Source organism: Beta vulgaris, chromosome 1, assembly GCF_026745355.1.
Source record: "Beta vulgaris subsp. vulgaris cultivar EL10 chromosome 1, EL10.2, whole genome shotgun sequence".
NCBI classification, from domain to species: domain Eukaryota; kingdom Viridiplantae; phylum Streptophyta; class Magnoliopsida; order Caryophyllales; family Amaranthaceae; genus Beta; species Beta vulgaris.
This window is the reverse complement of record NC_079202.1, coordinates 48587482-48599898: the sequence shown is the minus strand read 5'-3', so window position 1 is coordinate 48599898 and position 12417 is coordinate 48587482. Positions and strand designations below refer to the sequence as shown.

Genomic DNA, 12417 nt, shown 5'->3' with positions numbered 1-12417 from the left:
GAACTGAACTGAACTGAACTGAACTGAAAATAAGCTGGGGAGAACAGACCCTTAATGGAATTGCATTTGAAATTGGGTTAATTCCAATACAATCCCAACCCAAGTTAAAAACACATGGTATAAATCGTGTTTCGCTAAATGTCGTCCTGTAATTTTCTACTAATGCCCTGCATTTTTATAGAAAAATACATGGGTTGCATTTAATACATGAGTTTGTTTCCCCATTCCCTCCTTTCCTCTTTCCCTTTCTTTATTTAAACTCTCACATGTTTTCGATGTGTTTCACACAAAACCCCACCACACTTTCTTTATTCATTAATTTTCTCTTAAGATTTCCGACATTAATCAAAGTGTTTACCGATGTTGACCTACACTGACCGGCATTGACCAATCAGGAAAAACCAACTCTGGCGTCATGGCAAATAATATATGTTTTTTTCGTCGGTAAAAGTAGTTAAGCGACTAAAATAGGCATTTGACCAGCTGGTCAAGCGACTAAAATAGATGTTGTACCAGCTGGTCAGGCGTATAAATTAGGCACCTAACTAGATGATTTGATATTTTTCTTTTGTAAAAGCATGGTTAATATTGTTCTTACTAATAGATTTTTAGCTTAAAATTTTGAATATATATAGTAGAATAATTATGTTTACATGATAGAATTTACTATGTTCATATGGAGTAGATGTAATACCCCTCATGATTGCTTTAAAAGTATTTAGTAGGCTACTCATTCCAATAAGATGCATCTTTCTTTTAGATAGCTCATTTCCTTAGTTACTCCACAGTTAAGCGTGCTTGGCTGGGAGTAGTTCAGGGATGGGTGACCTCAGGGATGGGTGACCTCATGGGAAGTTTCTCAAAGTGCGTATGAGTGAGGACAAAATGTGCCGGAAGAACTTGTTTTGGTTATTGAGAACATTTGTTGGCCCTGGATGTTGGGGTGCATTGTCATAAGGAGCGACCTAGAGGTCGTCATGCCGAATATCTGGAGTCTCCAGGCGACCAGTTTCCAGGCAGAGGCGATCTACAAGCCGTATGCCGAATATGTGGAGTCCTCAGGCGCAACGAGGGTGTTGTTGTTCTCAAGTGGGGGTAGGGGTGTAAGTTATTTGGTTAAAAACCGAAAACCAAACCAAACCAAACCGAATTAGTAATTTCGTTTGTTTTTTTTTTGAAATTCGGTTTGGTTTGGATTCAAAAAAATTATTTTTTCGGTTTTTCGGTTTGGATTGGTTTTGGTTTTGGAAAACCGAAAAAACAGAAAAAAATCGAATTATTGTCACTTAACATACGAATTTTGTCTATTATTTTTTTTTGTTTCTTTTTTTTAATATTAATTACGAAAATACAAAAATATTGTCACTTGAAATACATATTATCAAAAAATTTGGTTTAAAGTCAGTTTGGTTTTTATCTTGGTTTGATTTAATTTCATTTCGGTTTGGTTTGGATTTTGGAATATGAAAAAAAATTGGTTTGTTTTGGTTTGGATTTTGAAAGATAAAAAAAATCCAGTTTGGTTTGGTTTGGTTTGGTTTTTGATTTCATATTTTGGTTTGGATTGAGTCGAAATTCGGTTTGGATTTGGTTTGGAAATTTCAAAACCGAATTTATTTTGGTTTGGTTTGGTTTTGACCTTAAACCAAACCAAAAACCGAACTTACACCCCTAAGTGGGGGTGTATATAATACCCCTCATGATTGTTTTAAATGAATTTAGTAGGCTACTCATTCCAAAAAGTTGTTGGCCCTGGATGTGCATTGGTGACGATAAACTCGACTCCGTAAGAGTTGGGGTGTTATAGAAGAAATTTAGAATATATGTAGAATTTACATGATAGAATTTACTATGTTAATATGTAACACTACCCCGGTTTTTGAAACAGTTTATTATTTAATTTATTAACTATATTATAAATTTAAGTTTATTTAATAATTAAATTCATTTATCTTTAGGAATTACTTTGTAAATAATTTATATGGTTATAGTGGGACAAGTTTAGTAAGTAATTTAACTAATAGTAGTAATGTATATATATATATACATATGTATATATATATATATACATATGTATATATATATATATATATGTGTATATATATATATATGTTATTTATATATATTATATATTATTTATATATATATTTTGGAATAGGATCTTGTGAAACACCCATTAAAATGAAAACTGAAAACAGAAGATCTGGAGCGTTGATTTTGATCGTATGGTTTATATCTCAATTCCCTCTCTCCCACTCTAACACTCCCTCTCACTCATCAAACTCAACCACACTCTCTCTCCTCTAAAGATCAACCCAGTGAATTTGTCCATCAATGGCAGAAAAGATGGCAGTTGTCAATGTCAGTCGCTTAACCCTTCCATTTTTTTTCTCTCTCCTCCATCAATGGCAGAAAAGATTTGCATCTCTACTTCTCTCTTTACTCCTCTGCGAGCTTAGATCAATTCCTAAAATGGCGAAAAATAGTAGATGAAATTGGTGATGTTTCGTTCGGATTTTTATCATCTTCTTTTCTTTTGTGGAACTTTTTCAGAGTTTTGTCATCAATTCATCATCAAATTCATCATTTCCTCTAATTTTAGGGTTCTTCTTCTTGATTTTTTCCTATATTCTGATATCTGTGTATTCTTTCTCGATTTTTCTTTTTTAACTTTTCATATTTCATTGTTTTGAACTATCTCTGTTTTGATTATTGATTGAGGTTGAATAATTTTAAATTTCTCTGTTTTCTGGTTTGAGAGTTATGTGATTTGATGAGTAATTGTTAATTTTATGATAATTTTGAGCTCATTTTGTTCATCATTTTCAGATCTTCAACTGAATTTTTGAATCTAGTAATTTTCGATCGAAATTGCGAAGAGATCTTCATTTTAGTTGCCAAAGTGAAATTTCATTAACATATATTTAGCTCAGTTCAATGGATTCAATCATCCGGATAAATTAATCGGTAAAAATGCTAATGAAATTTCATTTTATTTTTATTATTATTCTTTTGAGCTCTGGTAGCTGAATTTTATTAGTTAAAATTGAGTAATGAGTTATTAATGCAGATTCGACTGACATTGACGACATTGGAAGAGTTGACAGTAAGTTGAAAAGATCAAAAGAAGCAACGCATTTGCGATACGAAGTTTACGGAATTTGCAGGAAGAAATTCAAGAAGAAAACACTCATAAATCTCGCTCTCACCGGAAACTCGGCGATTTTTAGTCTCACATGTTTTCAAGGAGCTCACCGTCAAAATTTGGCACGTATACACAGTCCTGGTAGAAATTTTCGCCATTTTAAATTTATTTTTCCGATTATTTTGTTCTTTTATTTGCTGTCAAGAAGAAGAAAAAAATATTTGATGCCTAATAATGTAATTTGATACTGGATATAATAGGCAGTATTGTTATTAGTTGCCAAAGTATTGTGATTAGTTGCTGTTTTAAAGCTATTTGTTACCTCCCTCTCACTAACATATATTTCAAGGTAAAAAGTTACCTTAAAAGTGGTAATAGTTACTCTTATAATAAATAAAGTTACCGTTGAAATATATAGAACTATCCTTAATATAATAAAGTTACCCCAAAACTGATAAAAGTTACCCTAAAAGTGTTAAAAGTTACCCTAAAGGGGTTAAAAGTTACTTTGTTTTCAGTTTTCAGCCTAAAAGGTTTTCAGCGGATCCTTCCCCTATATATATATATATATATATATAATATATATATTATATATATATATATATATATATATAGAAATGAGTTCCTATGAGAATGCATACTTACATGAGAAATGAGAATGAAATTTATTCGATATAACTCTTATGAATAAGTGATGTAACTCTAATGAAAAAGTGATGTAACTCCAAAAACTGAATATAAGAAGAAAAAAAAAGTTCAAAAAAAATTTTTTTTTTTGGGCTCAAAATTTTTTAGGGAGGTATAACTCTAATGAATAAGTGTTGTAACTCTAAACCAATCGTGTGGTCGAGACTCATTCTCATATCTCATGTAAGGAGTATTCTCATGTGATCTTGCCCATATATATATATATATATACATACATACATACATATATATATATGGGCAAGATCACATGAGAATACTCCTTACATGAGATATGAGAATGAGTCTCAACCACACGATTGGTTTAGAGTTACAACACTTATTCATTAGAGTTATATCCCTCTACAAAATTTTGAATTCAAAAAAAAAATTTGTTTTTTTTTTGAATTTTTTTTTTTCAAATATTTTATTTTTGGAGTTACATCACTTTTTCATTAGAGTTACATCACTTATTCATAAGAGTTATAGCGTGTAAAATTCATTCTCATTTCTCATATAAGTATGCATTCTCATATGAACTCACTTATATATATATATATATATACCTAGAAAAATTTGCCTACGTGTCATGTACACATCTCTTCTGTCCACGTGTCAAGTGCAAATGAATTTTCTGCTACGTCATCACAGCCTATTTCTTGGACAAGTGGCAACATGGTTGATATGGCATTGAACTCACCATATAATTGTCGTGCAGATCTCACCAAATCATGCCTAACCAGTTCCATGATCATTGCCAAGTTTGGTAAATTTTTAATTCTATTTTTAATTGCCGCTTTAATCTAGATATTTTTTAAATGCTATTTTTTTAATGCATCAATTAAAATCCCCTAAATTCGGTAAATTTATAATTTAATCTACCCATTAAAATTACTTGATCTATGCAAATTAATATAATCATCACTACATAGGGCCTGCTCTCCCCAGCTTATTTTCAGTTCAGTTTAGTTCAGTTCAGTTCAGTTCAGCTCTAATAAGTTCAGTTCAGTTCAGTTCAGCTCCAATAAGTTCAGTTCAGTTCAGCTCCAATAAGTTCGGTTCAGTTCGGTTCGGTTCAACTCTATTCTTTTATAACCATTTTGTTGAATATTATTATTATTATGTTGGTATAATTTATTTTACTAATTACTATTATTATTATTATTTAATTATATACCATTACTATTAAGTATTATTATTATTGTTGTTTCTATATATATTTTTTATTATAGTTTTACTAATTATTACTATTATTATTAGGAGGAACATGGTTTAGGTCAAAGCACAAATAAACCCCACTTTTTTTAGCCCATAAACCAATCAAATCGCGTCAAGACGGTTTATGATGTAATTTTCGCGGTCCGACCCAATCATTATTTTTATTACTAAATATTTTTAAACTATTAAATCTAATTATTAAAATAGTAATATTAATTTACTTCTTAGATATTATTGTTATTATATATCATCGTCAAGTATTAATATATTAATACAAATAATATAAAATAATTATTATTAATTATCATTATTATCATTAATTATTATTATTATTAATTTATGATTATTAATATTATTTATTTATAAGTATCATTTAAAAATATTCAAAATACTACTATTATTATTCATTATTATTACTTATCATTATAATTATTATTTAATATTCATATTATTATTGTTTAAAATATTATTTATATATTTATTACATTCAATTTATTTCAATGTAATATAATTCAATTCAATTCAATTCAATTCAATTCAATTCAATTCAATTCAATTCAGTTCAGTTCAGTTCAGTTCAGTTCAGTTCGGTTCAGTTCAGTTCAGTTCAGCTCTGATAAGTTCAGTTCAGTTCAGCTCCGATAAGTTCAGTTCAGTTCAGTTCAGCTGTTTTATGCCGAAGAGAACAGGCCCATAGTCTATAATAAAATCCTAATTTTTTAAGGAGAGTGTCAAACATAAAATCCTAATTATTTTTAAGGAGAGTGTCAAACATAAAATTCTAATTATGTTATAGGATCAATCGATGCATGATTTACATTTATAAAGATTTCACCCACCTCCTATAAAACTGATTATAACCATTAGAGAAATTCAAACATCTGCCAATGATTTACATATAGTAGTTTCTTTCAAACCTCTAGAACTCGCAAAAATTGAAGAGAGGGAAAGCAATAAGTTTTGCTGTTAAAAAAAATTGAAAGCAAACTCTTCTCCATGTCATATACTCATAATGAGTAAAGAGAAAGCAACCAGCAAGATTGAAACCAAACACGGAATTTAAAAAAACGGACTCACAAAATTGTGATAATGCAATAGGTTTTGTTATTTAAATCTTTTGAGCTAAAATCAAGTAAAAAGTTGAGTTGATCTGAGAGAACTGAAGAGAGAAGGTTAGAGATATTTGGGTTCATAAGAAAAATTAGACTAAAAGAAGAGAAGACAGAAATTGGCGATTTTGAACCGAGAGGGAAGAATAAGTTTAAAGCAAGAGATTGGCGATCTGAAAATTTGCAACAATAATCATACCCATGAGCCATGGAGGCAGAGGAAAGGAGGAAGAAGGCACAAGACAGAGGGTGACTAGGGGATAGATTAGCCCTTGACATATGGTCTTCAATCTCTTTTCGTAGCTCTTCATTGTCTTTATTTTCAACTTTTAGAGTACTTTTAGTTGCATCAAATATTATTCCTCAGAAAAAAAGACAGTTGAATCAACATTAAAATTGAAGGCTTTTAACATCGATATTAATTGAGACTTTAGGCCTGTTCTTCCCAACTTATTTCCAGTTTAATTCAGTTCAGTTCAATTTCAATCAGTTCAGTTTAGTTATAATCAATTCAATCTAGTTCAGTTCAGTTCCTAATTTATTTATTATCATTACTATTAGTCAAGTTAATTTAATTCAGTTCAGTTTATTTAGTTGTAGTCACTTCAGTTTAATTCAGTTCTGTTTAGTTGCAATCAATTCAGTTCAATCATTTTAGTTCAATTTAGTTGTTTTATAGGGAAGAGAACACACCTTTAGTCGTGGGTTTTGATTTATAATGTAGACAAATTATTTTGGAGTTGCAGGATAGATAATTTTCACAACTTTTTATATTGCTTAATTATTACTCCAGTAGAGTATATTATTAGATATTATAGTCGTATACAATAATTATCTTTACGTGTTATTTGTCTACATTAATAATGTGTAAGGGTAGCAATCAGTTCGAGTTGGGTTAATTTCAAGTTCACCTGATTTCTATTTCGGGTCACTTACCCCTAACTCAAACCTGACTTGATTATGATTTAAGGTCAAAAATCAGAATTTGAACCCGACCTTTTCGGTTTCAGGTTGACTCGAAACCAACCCAAAATGACATGACTTTAAATTTAATCATTGCAATAATTCAATACATTAAGTGAGTCTTGAATTCAAATGTCAACTTAATCAAATTTAGAAGATTCAAGAAAAGGGTTTGGTCTAATACAAGTTAGATAAACATAAAATAGGTTATAAAAATTACAAAAGTAAGATTTATTGTAGGTTGGCCTGACTTGGATTTGACCCCGCTTTTAAATCAGATTATTCGGGTTGTTTTGAGGTTCAAAAATGTTACTTAAAGTTGATTAAATTAAACTAAGCAATGTATGTGCTTTTAACTTAGTACCATTTGATCATTTATATGGACAATAATAATAATAATACTGATTATTATAGATAATTTATTTTTCATTATAGTGCATCGCACGGGTTGTAAGCCAATTTTAGACTATTCTCGCTCAATACAATATCATATCATCTTAGATAACAAGTCCATTTAGTTCTTTTGTTTAAGGTTAAACCCATTTTAGACTATTGACATTACAAGATCATAATATCGTGTAAGATATTTCTATATTCAATTCTTAGATATATATATTATAGAAAAATTTATACATTACAATATATATTACAATTATATATTACAATATAAATGAAATTTATTGTCTTTCTGATAAGATGAGTTACAGGTTATTTTTCTAATAAACTAAATTGAAAAATGTATTTTTCTCTTTAATTTTTTTTGTTAATTTACATTAGGGTAAATTTTAATGTCACTACTTTATGTAGGCTTTGCGAAAGCTAACTCAATACGAAATACGACCCGAACTAACCCAAAATAAGCGGGTTAGGGTTGGAACTTGACCGATTTTCTAACCCATTGACTAAACATGTTAGGTTGAGGTTGACATTTTCGACTCGAAATTGACATGCTGTGACTTTATTAACTTACGAATATGTAGAAAGATTTCAAGGTTGTGCCGTGGTAGAAGACCACTGACTTGAAAGCAATTACAGTCCGATAACGGTGGTAATCGATCTGGCCGGAAAGCTCCCCAAGGTTTACACAGCAGCCTAGACTGCCACCACTAGCATAATAGACTTTGGAGAGACGGAAGAGAAGAGAATATTTTATGTGTCTCATAAACTGATCAGAGGCACTGATTTATAGGAGAGAATCAGGCCAAAAAACGGAAGACAGTAAATAGGAGGATATTAAGGGATTGCCATTAATCCTGTAACGGTCAAAACGTTACAAATCTCCAACGGCCACACACGCGCTCAGCCCCGGTCCAAAAATTTAGTTAACTTTATTCGCCCAAAGCCCATAACCCATTGCCCTGGCCCGGTCCGGACGGCGTGCGCGTGTGATAGCAAGCCCAAACCAAACACGACATCCAACCACAAAACATCTCAAGTACCAACTCAATAATAGGAAGGAGGGAGGGAATTTAAAAACAAGGAGGCATTCCCTCCCATAAATAATGTGGGACAAAAGAATAAAAGAAGCCAAGGCTTTTCAAGCATTAACTCCAACACTTGGTTTGTCCATGGCCCCTCCTTTTTGCTAGGAAAATGGGTTAGGTCGTGCTCGAATCACTGACCAAAATATCATGTGCATAACTCGTTAATTTTCATCGGGCCAGATTAATATTGGTTACCTCTTCTCTTAAGTTTTATTGAGACTTCTTTCTCGCTTGTGACAATTTTCTCTAGTATGACTTCCCCGACTATGAGCACTCTGGCTTGTGGAGTGTTGCATCACACCAAACGAACTTGTGAAATTGTGATTTGTCTCTCGTCATAAATATTCATTATAACAAAATTTCCCTCTAACAGAAACACCTTTGAGCATACCGTCCACTAGTACCGTATGCGTTTGAGGTTTCGAGACTTTGAGGCTTTGAGCTCACTAATACTATTAGTGGAAGATAAGACGAAAGGATAACAAAGCTAGTTCATTCTAACACGTTTAGAACTTTAGACTAATTTGGTAGTTGGAGTTGGTTGAGACTTCACAGCTGCAACTTAAGCTATAATATAGTATATTAACAACAATTGTTTGATCCATAACATAATGTGGCCATGTAGGTATTCAACAATCGAGATACAATGATACAATTGACAAAAGTGTTATTCTATTGACAGTAGTCAATTAGGAACGTACATTAAATAACGGTAATAAATAACCTTATCTATTGTCCATTAAGCTATTATAAAATTTAAATCATTTTGTTAATTATCAATATTGTACCCAAATTACTAGTCTCAAACTCTCAACATATAACTGAAATTTTGGAACTAAAATTTTGGGTCTCTCAAGGAATTAAAACTCTCTCGTTCCGTTACAGAACGGTCGTTTTGTAACGGATTTTGGATTTGCCGTTCCGCGAAATCCCGGTATGGAATGCCTTAATTAAATTCACATACTTATCGCCACTTTGTCCGTTCCGTAACACGAAATCGCCGCGTTAGAACGCTTTTATCCCCGTTGCATTCGTTCTTTTCAAATATTGGCCAATTTTTTTTTTACGATTTAATTATATAGTTGATGAAACATGATATTCTAATAGATTTGATTATATTATGGTGTAGTAATGCTTCATAAACTTAAACAATAATGCAAATAAGGTTAAAACATTTTAATGTGAATTTTTTTAAAAAAATTCACGCCACATCGGCCACGAAACGTTCTTTTTCCCCGTTACAAATCGTTTCCGCGACAATGCGGCCGTTCCCGCGACCGCGTTTTTTCCCCCTGCTCTCACTGATTGTATTTGATTACTATTTAGTTATTTCAGTTTTTTCCGTAATTCATTTCAACTACCTTAAGGGATAAGAAAATGAAATATCTTAAAATATTCAGATTAGTATATGAAAATTTACAAGAATAATCATAATTATGATTGATCTTCCCATAATAATCACTTCTATTGATTATTCTAAAATAACCTCAGTTATAGTCTTACTTATAGAGAGTGTTTCTAAAATGATCCTAATTGACTAGAAATTAGTATGAACAATTAAACAAATAAATGTAGATCCTTCTCCTCCAAAAAGAAAAGTCTTAATGGAAATTGGAAATATTATAAAATGGAATGAAAAATATTTGCCATCTCCCATCTGTTTTTTTTTTTTTGTATGAATATAGTGTACTCATGCATTTTATGATAATCTCTCTGACTTCAAAGATTTTCACCAGGAAAGAAACTCTATAATTTCTAAAACGTTGAAAAAAAAGAATCAGCCGTACAAATGATTAAGTTAGAAAATTGCTAATTAATTGCTTCATGATCATAACACCAAAAGTGATTACCGTTGTTCATAATTAAGATTCCAAGAACAACAAACAATTTAAATTCCAGCTGAAAAATAAGGCAGCCATATATATGTACAAAAACAAAGGTATACACAACATTAAAGCCGAATTTTGGTGTATATAATCTCATCTGAACAAGGTTAATTTCTATACAAATATGTACATTTACCACTTCTCAACTTTCTCTTTTCTGGGAAAAAAGATTAAAAAAAAAAAATTGGTCCACCCATTTTGGGGGGCCTAAAATCATAAATATAGATTTCATCTAATAAATCTCTCAAGGTGAGATATCTGAACTGCGATCATTCTGATTCCTTGCTGACCAAAATACCCTTTCACTCCATGAATATGATCTTTTCATAACTCTAATCCTTGGTGGTAATGGTCTTGAAGAAGAACTACCAATCAATGGAACCGAGCTCGAGTTCGAGTTTGAGTTTGAGTTGGAGTTGGAGTTCGAGTTCGAATTCGAGTTTTGTTGCAAATATGGAGGTCTAGAATTTCTATAATCCATAGAATAAGACCTCCTTACAAGTAATGCTACATCATTAATATCATTTTCCATTTTACTTTGATCAATATCAACAACCACCTCAAAATCTCCTATATCTCCCCTGTTTTCAACCACCAAGCTAACATTATTATTATTATTATTATGATTATTACTACTACTACTATTATTATTATTATTATTATTATTATTCCCTGTTTGGCTACCACCTAATTCAACATCACTTGAATCCGAATCAAGCATCGGGGTGAACTCAGCCCGCCTCGAATGACCGAAACTCGGCTCGTTGGACGCCATAGACGGCCTACCGGAGTTAACAACAATATCTGCTCTACACATTGGGCAGTTGGTATGTGACCTAAGCCAAGTATCAATACAATCAATATGAAAAGCATGCTTACATTTAGGCAAAAGTCTAAGACTTTCACCATGTTGAAACTCACTAAGACAAACAGAACAATCTGTACCGTCAATCAACCCATCCTCCTTCTTGTATCGAATGACCGTGATCGAATTGATCACAGATTGATGCAATCCAACGGTTGAGATTAACCAAATGGGGTGATCAATCACAGGATTATTATGATCATGTGGATTATTGACCATGTGATTAATCCTATCATGATCAGGATGATGATGATTATTATTATGAGGTTGAACTAAGTGATCTGAGTTAGACCTTCTTATTAAGCGGGTCCAGAAGGTACAATACTTAATGACAATAGCATAGTATGAGACCAAAAGAAATGCACTAGCTAAAACAATGATTATTACAATCAAAAGGGGTGATAAGTGGAGAGAATCATGGGTGGTGGTGGTGGTAGTGGTGGTAGACGACGGAGTTGCCACGATCGGTGGCGGTTGTAGCGGTGGTGGAAGAGGCGGTAGAGGGTCGGGTTCAGCCGGAAAAGTGTAACATTCATCGAAATCACCACCACATGAGGGATCACAAAAATCAGTGCAAGGGAGAGTATTAGTATAATTTGTAGTAGTGGAAGTTAGATGATAATAATGTAACAGTTTTCTAACACTAATGGCCATAATTAAGAGACCATTTAGGAGGTAAAAGAGGAGAAATAATAGGTTGGATTTTTGGAAATGAGAAAGGATAAGTGGTTCCTAGTTTAGTCTAAGCCTTGTCCTGAGGGAAAGGAGATCAAGTAAAGAGAAATTTGTTGAACACGTTGTTTGTTGTTGTTTACATTTAGATGGTTGCATTTCTCTTTCAAGTTTTAGGTGTGGTAAGACACTATATTTTGACGTGCTTGTGTATTTGAGTCTTTTAAATATTCTTTTTCAACTCCTTCATTCTCAATTAATAGTTTTATCAAGTAACATTTATCTTACACTTTATATCTTATATTTAACTCCACGTCTCACTTTCTAAAGAAGCTAAGCCAATGATGATTGTTATTTTTTGTAACATTACTATAAAATATATTTTAAACAT

At 31.8% G+C, this 12417-nt stretch overlaps 1 protein-coding gene across 1 annotated transcript; it reads right to left on the bottom strand.

Moving 5' to 3' along the window:
• Positions 1-10554: 10554 nt before the first annotated feature.
• LOC104891634 (RING-H2 finger protein ATL54) lies at positions 10555-12220 on the bottom strand. The gene has a single exon (XM_010677351.4). It carries the CDS (start codon positions 12006-12008, stop codon positions 10734-10736), a length of 1275 nt encoding a protein of 424 aa, XP_010675653.2. The 5' UTR covers positions 12009-12220; the 3' UTR covers positions 10555-10733.
• Positions 12221-12417: the final 197 nt, after the last annotated feature.